Source organism: Crocuta crocuta, unplaced genomic scaffold (genome assembly GCF_008692635.1).
Source record: "Crocuta crocuta isolate KB4526 unplaced genomic scaffold, BGI_CrCroc_1.0 scaffold153, whole genome shotgun sequence".
NCBI classification, from domain to species: domain Eukaryota; kingdom Metazoa; phylum Chordata; class Mammalia; order Carnivora; family Hyaenidae; genus Crocuta; species Crocuta crocuta.
This window is the reverse complement of record NW_027529525.1, coordinates 3645456-3666473: the sequence shown is the minus strand read 5'-3', so window position 1 is coordinate 3666473 and position 21018 is coordinate 3645456. Positions and strand designations below refer to the sequence as shown.

General features: G+C 45.8%; 1 protein-coding gene across 7 annotated transcripts in view; it reads left to right on the top strand.

Annotated features, from left to right (window-relative positions):
- Positions 1–21018, top strand: part of TANC1 (tetratricopeptide repeat, ankyrin repeat and coiled-coil containing 1) — a 239414-nt gene that overhangs the window by 214117 nt on the left and 4279 nt on the right. For all 7 annotated transcript variants that reach the window (XM_077761028.1, XM_077761027.1, XM_077761025.1 and 4 more), the window contains 6 exons: positions 11965–12098; positions 13639–13762; positions 14085–14260; positions 17017–17149; positions 18567–18658; positions 20390–20536. In XM_077761028.1, the coding sequence (XP_077617154.1) occupies positions 11965–12098; positions 13639–13762; positions 14085–14260; positions 17017–17149; positions 18567–18658; positions 20390–20536 (806 nt within the window). The remainder of the gene's footprint in view (positions 1–11964; positions 12099–13638; positions 13763–14084; positions 14261–17016; positions 17150–18566; positions 18659–20389; positions 20537–21018) is intronic.

The window sequence follows — 21018 nt, the reverse complement described above, 5'->3', positions numbered from 1 at the left end:
GAAGCTTATACCGGTCTGTTGAGTATACATTTAGCTATGAACAGCTTGGCTTTAAAATACCAGCTGATGGGGTAACCAGGGAGGGTCTCCTTGGTCTGTTTTTGGCTCCCCTTCCCATTCTATTTCCATGCAGCGACGCTCCCCTCTTCGCAGATGGCAGCTACCTGTCCTTCTCTCTCAGCCAATTCTAGAACAGGGGGTGGCTAAATCTGTGCACAAAATCCTTCCCCACTTTTCTGCCAGGAGAGACCCTTGCACTCTTCTTTATAATGCAAAAGTGTCATTTTTATTCCTGTTGCTGATTAGAAGTCCCATGCCATCGGTGAGAGGTGATAGCTAACAGCCACAGAGGAGGGAACACAGGCAAGAGCAGACCCATGAGGGTGTCTGGTCACTCACACCAGTCCCTGTGGCTGATAGGAGTAGGGACAGTCCTGTGCCCTCTGTACCCCAAGCCATCTCCCTGCAGATGACCTGGAGTCATCAAAAGTTATCACCGAAGGGTCTGGTTCCTATTTTAGTATTATTATTATTTTTTAATCTTTATTTTTGAGGGAGGGTAGATGGGCAGAGAGACAGAGACAGAGGATCCAAAGCTGTCTCCGCACTAACAGAGAGCCAGGGCTTGAACCCACAAACCGTGAGGTCATGACCTGAGCCATAGTTTGACGCTTAACAAAATGAGACCCCTAGGTACCCCTGGTTCCTGTCTTGGGTTTAAAGAGACAAGAAAGTATAATAGATCTTAAAGATGCTCATCTCAAATAATAACAGTATGTAATTTGGGGTTTTATTGCACTAAACCCACAGCTTTTAGAAAACTGAAAGAATATCTCTGTTGGTTTTAGAGAACAGAGAGTTTAACTTATGTAGGTCTCCCTTTCACCAGCACCTTGGGGCCATTTGCTGTTCCTGTCTGGTTGCTGTTTAGAGTTCAGCCCTTGGAAAACCTGCTGTGTAGTCTGGTAGCGTGTTAGCACCTTCCCTCCAGTGGAAGAATTGGTGGGACTTGTCAGAAAGCACCGAGCCACCGGGGAGGGGACTCCAATGTGTGCCACCACCTGCACCTGCTGTGCCCTCCAGGCTGCCTAGCCTCTTTCCTCTGTGATGTTCCCAGGCGTGGCCAGACTGTCTCAGGCCCTGCTTCCAGGGCAGCCTGGAACATGACAAGAACCCATGAGATGCTTGTGTTATCTCTGTTTCAGGCATTCCTCAGCCATGACAAGTAATTGCTCCCACGAAGTCCCAACCTAACTGAGGTACTGTTTCCATATCTGTGTTTGTTTGTGGATTAGCCCAAACTGAAGTGATCAGAGATGCCTCACTGGTGACCTCATGCTGTTGCAAATTGTCAGAGGAACTGTGTTTCCAAGCTGCAGGCAACTCTCAAGTCTGTGAGCCGCCTGTCCCTGTTTCTTGTTTTTTATAGGATATAGAGACTCTTCTATTATAGTAACATTTGCCATTTTACATGCAGACGGGCCTGTCTTGTAAGCAGGGCCTTCCCCACCCCTGATTCCTTTGGGTCACTTTATAGTTAACCATTTATAAATTTGATTATTGATGCTGTTGATTTGATCAATGGTGGTTTTCCCCAAATGGTGGCCTTTAGGAGAAGAGAAAGTTTCCTGTCTCTTGTGTTTACCTGTGTGAACACCAAGTATTTAATCTAGTATTGTCTAACCGAACTTTCTGTGTTGTTGGAAATGTACTCTGTGCCCTGCAGCCTGGTAGGCACTAACCACTGGCCTGTTGGGTGCTTGTCACATAGGTTTTGACTGAGTGAACAAGTAGTCTTAAAGAAAACAAAACTAGGGTTTCCTAGGTGGCTCTTCATTTAAAGCATCCAATTTCAGCTCAGGTCATGATTCCATGGTGTGTGGGTTCAAGCCCCGTTTCAGGCTCAGTGCTGACAGCTCAGAACCTGGAGCCTGCTTCAGATTCTGTCTCTCTCTCTCTCTCCTCTCTCTGCCCCTCTCTCTCTTTCTCAAAAAAGAGCCATTTAAAAAATTTTAAAAACACAGTTTTCAGGGCAAGTGACGTTAACTTTGCAGAATAATATAGGAGAAATTGTGTTGTTGGAGTGGAGAGGGGTAAGGAGCCTGGTTGCTCATGAGGCCCCAATCTTCTGGTTTCCTTGTGTCTGTCATAGCACAGATCATGTCCTGCTGGATTCCAGGCTGGGTGAGAAACTCTTGTCTGAGTCACTGGTGCCGCAGGTATACTGAGGGTGTAGTTGGGTGCTGGATTGCATCTTTGGGAACACAGTTGTTAACAACCAGACGTGGTGTGGGCATGGCTGATAGCACAGAGTGGCCCGTGCCAGCCCACCCTTAATGTCCCCCTCCCTGCACTGCCAGCCCCACTGCTCACCCTGGGTGTGCTGTGTCCTCACACACTGTCCCTCGGAAATCCTTCTGACAGCTCTCTAGCTGGTCTGTCAGCAGGCCTGGGGCCCTGGGCTTCATGCTCAGACAGGATGCTGTTGTGCCCATCGGCTCACCAGTCCCAGGGCTCCCCTTCCCTAACTTCTGCAATGGGTGCTCTGTCAGGGGAAGTTAGAAGTCTGGCTGAAATACCTCCTCTATGGTTTCTTTTATGTTGTTCATGCTGTTGTAGTTGGCAAAATACTTCAGTTGGTAAGTACTTTCCAAAGAAGTTTAGTAATTGTAAATACCATGGTTTTTTAATGTCAAAGTTATTTAAAACACCTTATTTGCCTCTCTAAGAAGAGCAGAATCTACTTCACTATAAATTGAGTAGATTCTTCAGCTCCATGACCCTCCCTTTTCCTAGCAGTTTGGGGCAGTTTAGTTCAGCGTGTGTAGTAATCAAAGTTCACTATTCTCTTAAATTCTGGACAGAATTCTGGGTAAGACCTGGCTGCCTCTGGACCTTGAATCTGAGGCCTGGCCCTGTCAGCTGGGGTGCAGCATTTCCAGGCCAGTCCTAGGGGAGGGTGATACTCACACTTGTTTCCCTCCTGGACTGTGCAGCCGGGATAATGAGTCCTTGCATCCTTGGTATTTTCAAAGTTGCCCTCTTGTCTTCATGGAACTGCTTTAATCTCCCACTCTGTGGCTCTGCCCACCCTCCCGGAGGTGACGTGTCCTTCAGCTCTGAATTGCAGGTGGACCCAGGCCACGGACGACTGAGCCTATCACACTCAAGGCTGCTGCAGAATATGGTGCATGCACTCCAGAGAACAGGATGACTTACTGCTAGTTTGAAAATTTTTTAATTTTACTTTGTTTTTTAGAGAGAGGAGGGCTGTCACATGGTAACAATTTAAAGTAAATTTAACACTTACTGGATTAAGTTTGGCATTCAAACTACATTCTCAGATATATGGACATCTCAGAGCAGATTTTCAGATGAGAGACTGGAAGGAATAGCATTTGTCCATTGCTTGTTGGGGCACGTGGAGAACTTGGGTTAAGGAGTTTGCTAAACATATCCTGCCAAGAAAAGCTAAGTGACTTACTATCGTATACCTAGGATATTCCGTTTTTGAAGGTCCTCTGTATCTCACCAGTGCTGTTGTTGGAAAATCCTTCTCAAGGCATCCCTTCTTCTACTGGGATTTAGGTTTAAGAAAATACCTAAGATGAGTGGAAACCTTATGTTTTGTCAATCCAAACAAAAGTAGAAGTTCTTGATTGTCTTTGGACTCAAAACATGACAGAGAAGTAACCCAGAACCCCAGAGGATGAGGGTGGTAATCCAGGATTCTGTAGAGTATGGGAGAGAGGGTAACTCAGGACCCTGAAGAGAGGCGGAAGCCTGAAGAGAGAGGATGGGGTAACCTAGGACCCTGTAAGGGGAAGGACCAAGTAGGGGAATGTAGGACACTGGGGGAGCGGCTAACCCAGGCTCTGGAAAAGAGAGATGGGCATGAGACTCACCCTAAAGTAGAGACAGATTTGGCGGTAGGAACTAAGGGGGCTGGGTTTGTCTGTACCTTGTCTTTTTACTGCTCTGGCAGACCCCTGGGGTTNCCCCCCCCCCCCCCCCCCAGCATGGGTGTGCTATAGAGAGCCATTCCTCTCTGCTGACAAGACAGCAGAGAGCAGCTGACCTGTGTGTGCCTGCCCTGGGGCAAGAAGTGAAACAAGTTGAAAACCCACAGAGTGCATCTTGCTGCAAATTAACTGTAGCCTGAACACTTACCTATAGGAACTCTGTTCACCACTTCTGTCATGTTGCTTTTGCTGTGCAGAGAGTCCATCCTTCTTGTGAGTAATTCCTTACTGTTCGTTAAAAGACAGCAACAAATACCTTCAACATTATAAACTTGCACTCATCTACATTTAAGTAGCTTAGAGCATCTTTACCTACAAACACTGTAGCTTGTTCTTTCAGTCACTCCTGGAAGAACTATACGTGGTTCATCTGCACTTTCTCAGAAAAATCATAATTGTTTCTTTCAAATTCTTGTTGAAGTGTTCAGATCCTCCCTCCCTACGTCCGTCCGTCCGTCCTTCCGTCCGTCCTTCCGTCCGTCCGTCCTCCCTCCCTCCCTCCCTCCCTCCTTCCTTCCCTTCCTTCCTTCTGTCCTTCTGTCATGGCTGAATGTGAACTTGCATAGAGTGGTTCTGTGGAAGTGCCCTTTCTAACCCCGACCCCTTGCATGGAGTCCTGCACATAACTGCCCGCCTCAGGGCATCCTCAGCCCGTTAAGGAGAGAAGGAAGAACCACACATTACATATGCTTTAAATAATGTGGTGTGTACGAGGGTCTATCAAAAATGTGAGCATTCTCAGCACACTTTAGAAGTGACAGCTGCTAAAAGCTGTGTTCTGATATTTTTTTAGATCAAAGTCTATATGAAATGTGACTTATGTTGTCTGTGTTTTAGGAAATTGTTCTTAAATTGAATTATGTTATTTATAGTACATATTATTCCTCAAAGGATTTGAAGAGGCTTATTTGAAATAATACATGAAAAAATAGGAAAAAAATAATGTTAGGAATAGGACACAAGAATTTGCACAGATATTCCTGCTACCATGTTCTGAATGTTCATTAGATTGAGCTGTTTTGACCTTAGGATGCCATGTGACCAGAGTTCAGAGGGAACGTAGTCATTGTAGATTATTTTTATTGTCTGTGGGAGAAGGCTTAACAATTCTTCAGGAAAATAAAAGTATTTTTCTGGTACTCCTGTTCTAAAACAACATTCATAGTCTGTTTGATTAGTTGGGTACATATATATTTTTAAGAGAGAGTACATACATGTGTGCATGGTGTGGTGGGGTGACCGGGGGGGGAGGGGCAAAGGGAGAGAGAGAATCCCAAGCAGGCTCCATGCTCAGTGCAGGGCCCAGTGCACGGCTTGATCCCACAATCCTGGGATCATGACCTGAGCCCAAATCAAGAGTCAGATGCTTAACCAACTGAGCCACCCTGGTGCCCCTAGTTGGATATTTTTAAGGGGGACGTCCCAGAGGCAACAGCATAGGAGTTAGATCTCTGATTTTAAACCCTCCTCTACCTCCCACTAGCTATGTGACCTTGGGCAAGTTGTTTACCTTCTCTGGGCCTTATTTTCCTCATCTATAAAACCAGGATGAGTGGTAGTTACCTCATAAAAATTAGTTGTATATTAAATGAATTTGTGAACTTAAAGGGCCAGGAAGTGTCAATATAGGAAGCATTTTATAGGAATTATAATATTAAAATATGTTAGGATTTTCCCATTTTGATTGAGAGCATGGATCCAGGTTCATTCAGCTGTTTGGGTTTAATTCCTGACTGATACTGATTGGCTCTGGGTTTGGGGCATGTCATATAACTCTTGTACTCGATTCCTTCACCTCAATAAGGCGGATGTAACACTCATCGAATTCAAGGGATTCTTACCAAGATTAAATAAAAATTCACCCATAGTATCTTACTCAGAGCTTGGCAGTTTTAAGTGTTCATCAGATGCAGTTTGCCGCCAGGGTTATGATAAATTGTTAATATTAATTATTGAATGTTACTTAGTTATACTATACATTTGGTCTTAATAGATTATTGAAATGGATGTTTAAGTGATAGAATCTTAGTTTGCAGTTACTTTACAAATACGAAGGACAAAAATGACTTTCAGTTACATGTGAAGTCCTATTTAGTGCCAATTTTATTTCCGTAATGAATTGCTTGGCAATTTGAGGTTCATGTTTAGTCTTTAATTCTCACACAGAGATTGACAGCGTGTTTTTACAGAAACTTGTCACATGTCAGGCATGTCCTGGTTACTCAGATTTGGTTCCTGCCTTGTTTTAACCTCCATAGGTAGGTTGTCGGGAGCTGGCATGATATGATGGGGAGTCGCCCTTTCATGTGATGCTTGGTTGTTGCCTGTGGCCTGGTAACATCCATCCTTTCCTCCATCCTTCTGCCAAATGGGGAACTCTAAGGCAGGGTCAGACCTAGGATGGTGTTGCCAGCCATTACTTGGGGGACTCACTGAGCATCTGGGCAGTGCTGGCTTCCCATTCATAAGATCATGGAGCCCATCCAGTGGGCTGGGTTCAAGGCTAGGGGTGCTGGGGACTTCTGTGGGGTTCATCCCTCAGTGCAGTGATATTTTTCAGTAAGAGTAATCTTTATTGTGTTTCATTTTACTCTTTACGTTGTTGAGAATTAGATTAAGTAACTGCCTGGTCCCTGTGGAGATGAAGAATTTATAGCTGCAGGAAGTTGTTATTCTGTCTAATGAAAGCCTTCCCCTCCTCTCAACGAAGGAAGCAAATGCCTAACAAAGCAAGGCTGTGGGGCTTAGCTTTTATAAATCTTAGCCCTACTCCTTGCAGGTGGATGGGGGGGGTGTTGCCTGCTTTTGTTTGGGGTTGAGTGCTACTTTCACTCAGGCCTAGGACTTTGGGGCCAGCCTGTCAGCGGCCCTCAGGGTGGCCGCCCAGCCCGTATTCAGAAGACAACAAAGCCAAACACAGTGGGGGGTCAGCTTCCTCCATAACCACTTCTTAACTGGTTAGTTTTTGGAAATCAAGGGAGAGGGACTGCCATTCCCAAAGAGTTTTAAAAAAAATCGTAAAAATTCTTAGTTACATTTGACCTCTTAGATAAAAGAGCTGAGAATTTTCCAGCATTTCATGCATACTCTTTACTTTTTGTTCTTCTCCTTTGCAGTTGAGTGGGGTTTGTCCAGAGAGCCTCCAGCTGAGGCTCAGACATCACTGCCTGTGGCACATCTAATGGTTTCCATCTTGGTCACAACTAGATGACACTTAAGAGAATCTTGCTGCTTATTACTAATGTTGGCACTTTGATTTTGTTTTCTACTCATTTTTATAACAGGCAGAAAATGCCAATATATTAGGAAATAAATTGCACCAATAAACATAAATATGCAATCAAAGCAGAGCCACTCTGTCCTCGTCCCTCTCTCAGCCATCTGGGTCAGCGGGACTGCCTCTCTGCCTGTGCATACGGTTGGGCTCACGTGTTCTGCTCCAGCCTCAGAGGGTGGTGTGGCCGTGTGTAAGGACTGTCTGAGAAAGCCGCCGTCGGGAAGTGGGAGCCGCGTCTGTGTGCACTGACCTGTCACCCTTCTCTCAAGGTCTCTAAATTAGGGACAGAAACATCTGAGGGGGGAATAATGATCCATTGTTAAAACCTCAAGCCAGCCATCCTGTGCCTGTGTATTTGGAGTGACAGATCTGCCATAAAATATTATAAACAGCCCTGTTTGTGGAAATGACTGCATTCCTGGCACGTTGATAGTTGAGTGTTTGTAAATCAGACCTTTGCCCAGAGAACTTGAATACGTAAAAGATTCCTGCAAATGATCCATTTTACAAAGAACCAGATCTAACTGATGTTCTCAGGAAGTTCATAATATCAAGCGTCAACTGGTTTTCTTAAAAGGAACATCTGCCGTGATAAATCTGCTCTGAAGGCAGGACAGTATTGCTAAGGTACAGTTATTCAGACTCCTCAGAAAATGATCTATGCTTTCATGGGAATTTAATTAGAAAAATGCCATCTCATTAAGGAATTTGCAAGTAAAAGAAATTGTGTCCAGTTTAAGTCCTAAAAAGTGCCATGTGGGTTCACTCCATTTCATGCCAGGTCTTTGCACCTTCGTCTCTGAATTTCTTTGGCCAGAAGATAGGCATTTCCCCACTGCCAGAGCCTGGCCTGTTCTTCCTGTCTTCCCCCACTCCTCTCTTTTCTCCTGGCCGCACAGAATGCACTGACCCTCCTTAGAGTCTGGTAGTCAGCTCAGAGGTCAGCCTTTTCAGCAGAATAGTTGGAATTCCTGAGCAGAGTCTTGCCTGATTTTGTTTCAGCATGTAGTTGACTATGCTTCAGTCTTGCTGTTTCCGAGTCTGGTGTCCTTAAATCTGTGGCTGCTGGAACTTGGGGTGCACTTTAGCCTCAGGGGTTTTGAGTGACGAGGCCAGAAGTATTCATGAGAGTTGAAAATGGAAACGCGGGTCCTGTGGACCTGCATCAGTTGAAAAGGAGAGTGCCTCATTAGGACTTTGTGTGCAGAGCATGGGCAGTGTTAGGCCGGAGCAAACTCTGTGTGACACTTTCAGCCTGTGCTTATAGGTGCTTTATCATCTCGAAAGGAAGTTAATCACCAAATGCACAGCAGGTCTGGCGGTAAAGGAAGAGAAGGGAATCCAGCCCTGTCGCCAGGCCTGGGGTGGCGCTCTCATCCCTCATCAGCTGCTCCAACTTCTGGCTTCTCTGGCGCCTCCATAAAACACACGACCCTATTTTTAGTGCCGGGCTGTTGTTTCTGATGTGCTGCTGTTGCAAAAATTCAGTAGCAGCTGCACCAGACATCCAGATTTAAAGGCCCCATTTACAATACAGATGAAACTTGTTTACTAAATAGAAGATAATGGAATGTTAGTGAGGCTTTGCTGCTTCAGGACCTCATCAAATGGAAGTGCCCTGAGTTTGTTCCTTCCCAGGCTGTCCTGCACATCCGCTGGCCATGACCCTGCCTGTGGTGTGTGTGTGTGTGTGTGTGTGTGTGTGTGTGTGTGTGTGTGCATTCGTTCGTTCGTTCATTCTTTCCTTGCTGTGGTCAGCTGCGGCCAGAGGAGGAGAGAGGGGGAGATCCCTAATTGGAGGAGGCTTGCAGAGGTTAGCAGGTCCAGGAGGTGGCTCACTGCCCAGAACTTCCATCTCTCAAGCTGCTCACGGGTTATGTTCTGATCCATCAAGATAACATACTTAAAAAGTGCTCGTGTTATTTAGGAATCATTAAAATTAATGCCAAGGCAGGAACGGACTCTCCTGGGCATGTCTGTCATAGTTGGGGCCAAGGCCTATAGTATAGACAGGATCCTCTCGGCCACTGGTTTTCGGATATTCTGGTATGGGAACCGCCACCTCCACCCCCGTGCATCAGTGTATAAAACTGATTTAAATACTGATTTGTGGTATTTATTTATAATTTTCTTACAAGTTTAGATGTATAGCCAGTGGCAGAGCGCCTCTAAGGGTAACACAGATAAGAATGGCACCTGCAGTCGAGACCCTGCGTTTCTGTGTCAAGAAAATCAGCAGGACAGATGGTAGCTGCTACATGTGGCTCTTGTTAGAGTTGTAAGAAAATTCTTTGAATGGTTGTTGACAGGAAAATATTATTAAGATTGCCCAATGACAAGCTGCTCTGGTGACACATTCCCTGCCTCAGGGGACTTAGGGCCAGAGCAAAGTGAGTGCCCCCTGCCTTTCCAGAAGGAGGGGGCTTGCTTTCAACACCATCTTCCACAGCCTGACCTTCACATCCTTAGGGCCCCAAGAGTAGGATAGCCTGGCACTTTCACTCACTTGCTCATGAGTCCTGCCATCTTGCTCACTTTGCCGGTGCACAAGGTCCCTGGGATGGATGGGGAGCTCAGGTGATCTGCTGGGCAGCTGTGGCTCCTCTCTGTGATGGGGGAGTCTCTGGCCCCACTGCTCTGTGTCCCTGGGGACAGTCTGAGGAGATTTCTTTGTTTCTTGGAAGAACCATTCTTCCCACAGGGAGATCAGGCCCACATGTCAGGTTTACATGCTTGTGCACGTGTGGCTCCTAGGGGTTATACTGTGGTCAGGCTGACTGGAGGTGGAGTAGGTGTGGTTGTCTGTCCCCAAGAGGGGTCTGAGGAGGACAGAGGGATGGAGATGTGTGTGTGAAAAGCTGGGTTTGTGAGCACTTGACTCTCCTGGGTGCCCAGGGGAATGGGACACAGACCCTAGGGTTCACAGTGGAGCCAGGCTGCCCTCTAAAAGGAGATGCCCTGCTATCAGGGCTCTGTGTGCTACATATGACCAAGTCGCCCTGCATGTTCCATTGTGTGTTACTTCTTTGAACTGATGACAAGTTTGTGAGACTGTTGATGGCCCTGTGGGTTGCTTCCAGTTTGTGGCTGTTTTCAGTACACCTCTCAGTGCACTACAAGGGCATCCCCAGATACGTGTGTGCAAGTGGTGTTGCTGTGCAATGGGATGTGGATGACTACTCCAGCCAGCAGTGTGTGTGAGTGTATCCATTTCTCAGTTACTTGGATTGCTAATGAGGCTGTGTACTTTTCATAAGTTCATTGTCACTTGGACTTCACCTTTGGTGAAGGACTTTGTACTGTGTTTTCCTGATTTTCATACTGAGAGGTCTTATTGATTTCTAGGAATACTGGGTCTGTTCTGGAAGCCAGAAATGTGTGTGAAGCTGGGACAGTGTGGTCCTAGGCAGGCAGCAGGAAGAGAGCCATGACACCACACTAGGCCCTCTCCTTCCTCACCTGCATTGTCAATGCTCCCTCCTGAGCTGTCGCTGTTCCTCCTCAGCCCCTTTCTGTCCTGAAGGAAGCTGCCCTAGCGTAGTCAGACCCTTCCTGAAGCTTCTCTTGTCCTGGCCTGGGATTGTCCTTGCAATCTATGACTGTCCTTTCTTGTAGATGATGATTCATGTGACATAGCAGAGGACCCTCATCTAACTAAACCCCTCTTTTTACCATGCCCCATCAGGAATCACAGCGTGGGGGGGTGGTGAGGAGGCATAGTCACTAATGAGGGGGCTTCATGAGAACCTTTCCAATGTATTCTCTTTCCTTCCATTCTATTTATGTTTTATCCTTGGCTGTCTTCCCTCGAACACCATTACTACCAGCAGGCCCCTCACTACTCAGGATTGCACTAGGGTATTCACCTGAGCATTCGAAGCCCCCAACAATCTGACTCCCTATTCTTGCTTTCTTGACATTCTTAATCCAGAATCTTGACTGGTTACAGAGATTCTAAGCTCTGTATAGACAGGAATGATTTGATACGCCCTTGACTGCATCAGTAATTACTAGTTCTTGCTGATTGAAATTTATGACTTTAAGGTAAGAGGCTAGACTGGATAATAGGATTGGTCTGTGTGTCTGTGTTGCATTATATTCTGATTATCTCTTGCTGGGGGCGGGGGGGGGGGGCAAAAAAGCAAAAGAAGACAATGAAGTTAAAACGTAGTGGCTTCTGAATCAGCAGTGTGGACTGGGCTTGGTAGGGATGACTCACCTCTGCTCACCTACTTTAGCTGGTGCAGTGAGACTCTGGGAATCCGTTAATAGAATGGTGTACACACAGGCTAGCCAGTTTGTGGCTGGCTGCTGGGAGCTCACCTGGGACTGTCAACCACACACAGGCCTGGGTTCTTTTCCCTGTGAGTGTCACCGCAGGGCCACTTGGGTTTCCTCCCATGGAAGGCGGTGTCTGGTTCCAAGAATGAATGTTCTGAAGGGAAATGAAGTTGCCCATCTCAGGGTCTGGCCCAGACACTGGCATGTCCTCATTCCTTCTGTGTTGTATTGGTCAGAGTGGTCACAGAGCCCACCCAGATCGAGGGAAGTGGGGAAAGGTGCAGAACTGCCCTCCTGGCAGTGGGAGGACTGTCCACGAATCTGTGGCCCCCTTCAGCCATCACACACTAACAGACTCCCTCCTCTCCTGTGACCTTCCTTCAGCCCTGACTGCCGCTGCCGGAAGAGGGAAGCTGGAGGTGTGTGAGCTGCTGCTGGAGCATGGAGCTGCTGTGTCTCGGACTAACAGGAGAGGGGTCCCACCTTTGTTTTGTGCAGCACGCCAGGGGCATTGGCAGGTACCCGGTGGGAAACAGTGGGTGGGATAGAGCTCACTAGTGCCCATCTCCCTGGGGGCCACATGTGGCTCCCCTGAGCCCTGTCTTTTTCATGTTCTTGGCCTCTGCTTGTGCTGTCACTTCTCCATAACCACCAGCATTTGATAGGCTAGCGCAGTCAGCCATTGTAGGCTGGTAACCTAACCGGGAGCAAGGCTGGTGACCTGACCAGGGGAGACCGCAGCTGCCTCCTTTTAACCAGGGAGGGTTACTCTTCTGTTATGAGAACAGAAGACGTGCTATAACATACCTATTGTTGTGATTTTGTGACCCATTTGTCCAGCACACTTAGAAGAAGAGTGGTTCTGTTGTGCTCTTTAGAAAAGGAAACATGTGCCCTCTGGTCTAAGACTGTGATTTCAGGCTGGTTTCTTTTACTAGGAGTGGCCTGTTGTGCAGGGGATCTTCAAGAACAGTAGTTCAGTCATTTATTCATTTTGCAAACAGTGGCCACGTACCCACCCCATCCCTGGCACCAGGTTACATTCAAACTGCAAATTAATGGATCTTACTACATATATTATAGGAAGAGTTTTCTAGACCCAAGTTTACATCACAGGATTGTGATACTAGTGCGATTGTTAGGAACTACGAGTCCTCCCCACCAGGATTTTGGTTTTTCAGTTCTGTTTCCAAGAGCTTGGTTTGTACCATTTGCTTCCTGTCATCCTTATAACATCTCTGTGATGCCCTGGCTAATCCTGTCTCCTGGGCTCAGTATTTCCTAAGTCCAGGGGAGGTTCAGAAAGCACCTGTCAGTGTTTCAAGAATAAGAAAGCAATGGAAATATGCCACCTTCTGTTGTGGCCGTATAACTAATGCTGTGCCAGAGGGAGGGAGACTCTGGCCTCCCCCCTGCATAAAGCCCTTCCCGCTGGGATGGTATTTGTAGGAGACACCTCTCTGGTTTTTTGTTTGTGTTCCCCAGCCTTATCGCTATGAACTAGTTGAAGGCACAGAGCTGAGGCTGGGAATGTCTTCTAAGAAGACATTTGCTAAAAATTGCCTGCTGTGAAGGTCAAGCCATCCACTAAGCCAAAGGCTTAGAAAAGCTGATTGCTTGGGGGTGTGGTGGGTGAATGCTTTCCTGCAGCCCCTGACCCCCTGTGGGAGTGTAACTGCAGGACCACCACCCTGGAGCCGGGGACCTTCGCCCCTTCCGTTAGTTCTGCCCATTGATCCCATGAGCCCCGTTGTGTCTCTCTCCTCATGACTTGATTGTGACTGGTATCTCCCCTTCTCCACATTACTGTTCATGTCTTGTATGTGCGTGTTTTACAGCTATAGTAATGCATTAGGTATGTGAAAAAAAGAGTGCGTATTTGGAAGAAGATTCTATTCAAAGGAATACAATGGAAAGCTGGGACAGGCCCTACAAATCACACAGTGTAGAAGGCGTTTGAAGAAGAGACTCCTTTACTGCTTTTAAGTGTGGAAAACTGGGTAGAGAGCACAGGATTGAAAGTGGAGCAGGGGAGTGTAATTCCAATGTTTCTTTCAGATCGTTAGATTACTTTTGGACCGCGGCTGTGATGTGAGCCTAAGTGACAAGCAGGGCCGGACGCCCCTCATGGTGGCCGCCTGTGAAGGACACTTGAGCACCGTGGAATTTCTCCTTTCAAAAGGTAGTAGCATGGGAGCCCCTGCAGAGGTTTCTTCGGAATGGACAAAGAAAAGAGCTCTGGTAGATCCACTGGCAGTGCTTTTTGATTCAAGTCTGAAAAGTCTTCTTGTTATGGACATTCTCTGATTTACACACAAGTAGAAAGAATAGGTAGTAGATGTATGTACCTATTACTCGGCTTCAGCGGTGGTGACCGTTTTGCCAGCTTCAGATCTCACAGGCTTGATTGCCACCGGTCAAGCCAGGTATTTGCAAATGTGAATCGATTTGCCTCTGGGCTTTGTTTAACGAACTCATGTTCTGCGAATGGGCTTTTCTTTCAGGTGCTGCCCTTTCCTCTCTGGACAAAGAGGGACTGTCGGCCTTAAGCTGGGCTTGTCTGAAGGGTCACAGGGCAGTGGTCCAGTTTCTGGTTGAGGAAGGAGCCGAGATAGATCAGACGGACAAGAATGGCCGCACTCCCTTGGACCTGGCCGCCTTCTACGGTGATGCAGAGACTGTAGGTACCCGCAGGTGGTCACATCGTCCACCTGCACGCCTGCCAGTGCTGCAGAGAAACCCAGAAGTTGAAACTATTCCCGGAGTGTGTGTGAGGCCATGTTGAGTGTGGTCAGTGTGGACCTGTGTGCATTGGGGTAGTTTTCATTTTTCTCTTCTCTGGCATTCAGTCTGTTGCAGAATTTTAGTAAAGATTTTAATAGACTCTTAAAACCTTCAAGATACATGATTACAAACTGTGTCTTTGACAAATATTGAATATGTATATATGTATATATACATGCGTATGTAGTTTTATTTTCTTCTAGTAACCCATATAAATAGAGCATTTAAAAATCTCTTTTTTATGTATATGAGAAGTTACTAGTCAAATAATTATCTGGTTTATTTTTAATAAAAATGTGGAATTGTCTGGAAATAATATAAAATACTTAGGGCACTATGTTTATCTCTTTGACAAATGCCTAAGTCTAACTGAGATAAGGGATAAAACATTAGTAATCTAAAAACTACAAAATGTCTTTCAGGGCAGAAACTATGTCTTTGTCAAGTTCCACATCCCACGTACCAAGCAGGTGTTGAAGATGTTCATCTCCTTGAGAGTTACCATCTTTGAAGACTTAAATATGTCTAATGTGCAGATTAGCCAGAGAGATACTATGTATACTGTGTTGCTGGAAGCTATGGAATTTAGAGCAGAAGCCGTCCTCATCCTGTGCATCTGGGCCTTTATGCTTTCTGTTTTTCTTTTAAACTTTATTTGAGAGGCAGAGACAGAGCATGAGCAGGGGAGGAGCAGAGAGAGAGGGAGACGCAGAACCCAAAGCAGGCTCCAGGCTCTGAGCTGACAGCACATAGCCCGACGTGGAGCTCGAACTCACGAACCGTGAGATCATGACTTAAGCCAAGTCAGATGCTTAACCAACTGAGCCACCCAGGCGCCCCAGGGCCTTGATGCTTTTTAGAAGGCAGTGATGTTCCAGTTAAATGGTCTCAATTTCCTGGACAGTGTAAATTGTAGTTAATGTCGATTTTCAAAAACAGCTCTTTAACTAAACCTCACATATCCACACACTTATTTTTCAGCTTCTATTAACTTACCAAATCCTAGTCTATCAGCATTAGGAAGAATGAAGGAGTTTAGTATTCTAGGGTAATTTTTTAAAAATTGTGATTTAAAAACACATAACAAAACTCACCATCTTAACCATTTCTAAGTGAAGAGTTCACTGGTGTTAAGTACACTTCACATTATTATCCACACTTTATTCTGTAAAACCGAAACTCTGTACCCAATAAACAAGACCTGATTTCTTTCCTCCAGTCCCTGACAGTCACCATTCTACTTTGTGAGATGACCACTCTAGTACCTCATACAGGTGGAATCATAGAATATTTGTCCTTTTATAAACTGGCTTTATTTCACTTAGCATAATGTCGTCAAGGTTCATCCATATTGTAGCATGTAAAAGGATTTCCTTCTTTTTTTAAGGCTGAATAATATTCCATTGTATGTCTATGCCACATTGTGTTAATCATTTCATCTATCAGGAACACTTGAATTCCTTCTACCTCTTAGCTATTGTAAATAGTCACAATTTACAATAGTCCACTATGGCTATGCAAATATCTCTTCAAGATCCTGTAAATTTTTCAAGATTTACCTATATTCTTTTGGATATGTACCCGGAAGTGGGATTGCTGGATCAAGTGGTAGTTATGTTTTTAATTTTTTGAGGAACTTCCATACTGTGTCTAGAGTGGTTGCACTAGTTTACATTCCCACCAGCAATGCTCAGGGGTCCTGTTTCTTCACATCCTCTCCACTTTTTTTTTTTTTTAATAGGGGCCATCCTAATGATGTGAGGTGATATCTCATGGTTTTGATTTTCATTTCTCTAATGATTAATAATGTTGAGCATCTTCTTACATGCTTCTTGGTCATTTGTATATCATCTTTAGAGAAATGTCTGTTCATATCCTTTTTAAAATTGGGTTATTTGGGTTTTTTATTGTTGAGTTGTAGGAGTTCTTTATATATTATGGGTACTAATCCCTCCAGTATCATTTTGAATAGCTGGTGAACTATCAGGTTCACATGAAAATCTAAGCTGACTTCTTCTCAGCAATTTGAGTAGCCCATGTGGTTTTTCCTCCGTGTACTATGTCATACTGCTGTCGTACCACATCAAATCAATCTATGTACCACGGTCTGAAAACTTGCCTCTTTATATTCCTAATATTTAAGTCTATTTCCTAAGTCTTAAAGAGAGATATAATTGGGTTTTTCTGATATCAAGCTGCTAGTTTTTCTAGCTTGCTCTACCCAGGCTTGTGGATCTGAGTGTTTCCAGAAGGGTCCCCTTGCTGTAGCCTGCCAGTATGTAGGAGCTGTTGTAGAAGTCTGCCTCCTAAGTAATTGGAGATGAAAAGAGGACTGTGGCCATCCCTGTGGTCTGGGAAGTTGATGTGCATGTACTCCTCTGTGGTGTATGAATGCATGTACATAACATGTCCTTCCCTAGGAGTGTTCACCCACCTCCCTCACTGCTGATGGCAGAGTGGGCTTTAGCTGTGAATTACAGCCCTCTTTTCAGTTAACCCATTGGCTTCATTTCCATTAGGACCCTTGGTGGCCAGAGGCATGGAAGATTGCAGTAAAGCTAAGACTGCCAGTTCCTCCCCAGGATGCAAAAGTGGGTGGGGTGTGGCACCTCTGCCACCAGCCACCCCTCAGGTCTCTGTCTCCTCCTGCAGGTACTGTATCTGGTTGAGAAGGGAGCCGTGATTGAGCACGTGGACCACAGCGGCATGCGCCCCTTGGATAGAGCCATTGGTTGTCGAAACACATCTGTAGTGGTTACACTGCTAAGAAAAGGAGCCAAATTAGGTCAGTGAATACCTCATCTCAGCAGCGGGAGAGGAAGGTTCACTTCAGATTCTAGAGTATGTCCAGGGCCATAAAGAACTTACCTGATCCCAGGTTAAGAAGATGTCAGGTGCTTAAGAGATTTCTTTTCCTTCCTCTACAAGGCTCATGTAAACACAGTCATCCAGAATGCTTAAATAGCTCATGACATTATCACTGCAGTGTGGATAGAAAGCAGTGGCCAATGTTGAAAAACAGCCTAGAACTGTAGGGTGTTAGGGATGCCCGGGAGCTACGGCAGTGAGCAGTTCATTCAGCTCTTCGGGGAAGGCCGGGTATGTGGTTAAGAAAGCTCACAGGTAGCTCTGCTGAGCAGCTGAGTTGGAGAACCACTGTTCTGGACTGGTCCTATCTGGGAAGGGCAGTTGCAGCCCCAGCAGTTTTTGTTAAGGAAAGTTCATGGGATTTACTGGAAACTGGTTGGAGGGTGGGTCATTTGAGGATAATGACAAGGCAGAGGGGACTCTGAGTAGGGAGAGCTCCTTCTGTGTGCTTGGTTGGAGTGTGAGACCCACTCACAATGTGTGGGTAAAGAGCAACCAGAACATGGCTGTCCTAGTTTAATATGCCAGACTTTCAGCCAGCAGCAGCCCCCAGGAAGGGACTGTGGCGAAGATGAACAGATCTGTTGATGTTACTAAGCAGTTCACAGTACCGGGAATTATTCTGAGCAGTTTCTTGTTTTAACATATTTAATCTTCACCTACCATGTAAGTAGGTAGTGATAACACCGTCATGTTGCAGAGGAGGAAACCAAGGCACAGTGGAGGTAAATAGCTTCCCTAAGGTTCTAGTAATCAGCAGAGTCAGTGAAGCAGAGCAGGCTGACTCTGAGACTGTCCTCCCTTAAGCATTATTCCCTGCATGTGCTCAGAAGCGGGACTGGTGGCCAGAGAGACATGAGCTGTGGTGAGAGGGCAGACCAGCCAGAGCTGACCTGTCCAGACAGATGCAGTGTAGACTGTGCAGTGGAGAGCGAGAGGCTGCTAAGAACACGCGTGCCTTTGCTCACCAGCAGACATGAACTCTGCAGGAAGCTAAGGAGATTATTCAGAAGCCATGTTTTAAGTTTCCCCCAAAATCCCAGCAGAAGGGAGAGATGGGCCTGTCTGCCTTGGTTTCCAAGCCCTCTTTTCATCAGAGTAACAAGTGCATGGAGTACAGCCTCCTCCCTGCGGCTTTATTCAGCGTGAGGGAGATTGGAAGGGAGACCAGTGCCTGGGGGTCCTGCTCCCTGTCCTTCATTGTACTGTTGTCTGGAGGCTACAGGACAGGCTCTGCTGCTGTCTGTGACTGCGCTGCCATCAGGCCCCAGAAGCAGTAAACTCCTTCCCTCCCGGAGTGCTGACGTGCCTCTGAATGTGTGTTTGTTTTACAGGAAATGCTGCCTGGGCGATGGCTACTTCCAAACCTGATATTTTGATTATACTTTTACAGAAATTGATGGAGGAAGGAAACGTGATGTACAAAGTAAGTGGTATCGCCCTTTTCTGGGATGTGACAGCCTATGAGCGGCCTCTTAGTTTGGTGTGGACTGGGCAGGACCATGCTCCTGCCCCCCTGCATCTGTAGCCAGGCTTCAGTGGCCATTCTGGGAGACGCACACCTGGCTTTGTGCCCAGGCTTTCATGTCTCCACAGCAGAGCCTTCTAGAAGGCACCGCTCTGTGTTTGAGAACTGTTATTTTTGAATGAATCCTCATGGCTGTGACTAACGTATTGCCTTCACACACTGAAGCCTTGGTGTGAAGGCAGAGTGGCCTCAAGCAGATTCCTTAATACACGGAGTCAAGAGATACGTTTCAGAAAAGGTCCACGCAGGAGACGTTTTCAGAAGAAAAGAATCATTAAGTCTCCTAAGACTTTATTATCTTATTTTTAATAGTTGTAAGCTTCTGCAGTTTGCAACAGTTCCTAGAGATATTTTTATTTAAGATAGTCGAGGAATATATATAATACTTAGATTTTTCCCTTAGAAATGGAAATATAATTTAAAGATTAATAAATTAAAAGTAAACATTTTAAATAAAATTTGAAGTAAAATTTCCAAAATAAGACATCAGTTTAGATCAGAGGTCAGTAGACTTCTTCTATAAAAGGCCACACAAGGAAATATGTTACTTAGGCTTTGCCATATGGTCTCTGTCACTGCTCCCCAGCTTTGCTGCTATGGCATGAAAGCAACCATAGATGACACAGGAGCAGATGGGTGTGGCCGTGTCCCAGTCAGAGTCATTTGTAAAAACGGGTGGCAGGCCAGATTTGGACTGGAAGCTGTCATGTGCCCACCCCTGGGTTAGATAGATGCTTAGGCCAGAGAGCTAGATCACTGTTCTTTCCAGGTCTGTAATTAGACAGAAGTAAAAGTTCTGAAAATAAAAAAAAAAAAAACTGCATTATGACCATTTTAATCCTTTTATCAGGAGGCTTCTGCATGGAGTATGTTTAGTTTCTCCCTTTTCTTTTTTAAATAATAACAAATATGTAGGCAAAAGCACAACCCAGTCGGGTTCCTGGCTCGTAATCTGTTTGAAATTGAGTTCAGAGTGTGTGTTGTGGCTTTGAAGTGGTTTTAATATGAATTTTGGTAGGCAATTATGTTAGAAACATCAAGCCATTTTCAGCAGACTCCATACCTGCTGTGCCACGGAACTGACTGAGCAAATTGATTTCTTTAGCCTTGAAAATGATGTGCGGTGCTGTTCCAGGTTTTAAAGCCCATACTTTAGTTCCTCTTACAAATGATTATTCTACAGCTAGTCCAGGTTTCTCCATAAGACTGTACTTGCCTTGGGAAACAGCATCATTTCTTTATCTGGTTTCTGTTACACTTAGCATTGACGAATCTGTGGATGAAGGATCATTCCTGAAATGTTTTTCAAAACTGTGTAACAGGACAATCTGATGTATTAAGATTGATAGTTATCAATTAGGCAGTTTACAGACTGCATCCTAGAAAACCAGTTTGTGTCTTTTGGCGTGAAGCACGTGGTGCCCGTGAGGACAGCCAGGCTGTGGGGCTTATGCTGGTCAGGGTGCTGTGTCCTCAGCAGGACCCTTTCTGTGCTTGGATGGTTGCAGTGGGGTGTGGTGCGAGGAGCGCTGAGAAGCTTGCCAGGGTCTTCAGGTTCTAGGAGCCTCTTTATCTTGGAGCATCTGGGAAAGGATCAATTTCTGTGCTTTTTTTTTTTTTTATTCCTAGAAAGGGAAGATGAAAGAGGCAGCCCAGAGGTACCAGTATGCCTTAAGGAAGTTTCCGCGAGAAGGGTTTGGAGAGGACATGAGACCATTCAATGAACTAAGAGTTTCCCTCTATCTCAATTTGTCTCGCTGCCGAAGAAAAACAAATGTAAGCTGTGGGTCCTTAGTCTGTTCCTTGAGCAGTAGAGTGTTTTCTAGTGGCGAAGGCCAGCCCTTGTGCAGACCAGGTCACGGGTCTCCTGGGTGATTTGTTTACATGCTGCTGTGAACTTGGCTTGTGGGAGCGGCTTCTCCGGGGTGGCCATCACGTGACCGTGGGCACTGCCTACCTCTCCGGGTGCTGAGGCAATGCCCTTGGGAGGCACCTTCCTCCGCCTCAGCGGTGATAGGCCAGCCGACTGCGCTCCTCCCCTTCCCAACATGCACCGCTGTCAAGGGCGGCCCTTTCCAGGCTTGGAAAGTTCCACACGCGTGTGTTATAATCCACATGCGTGCAGCCGGTTAATTTGTAATTCTCAGTAGTTAACTCCGTTAATTTGTAAACAGAAACTAAATCGTCGTGCTTTAGTACTTCTTTCTACTTTTTTGTTGTTAACTTCATCTTCTCACCACCAAACCCATAGACCTCCT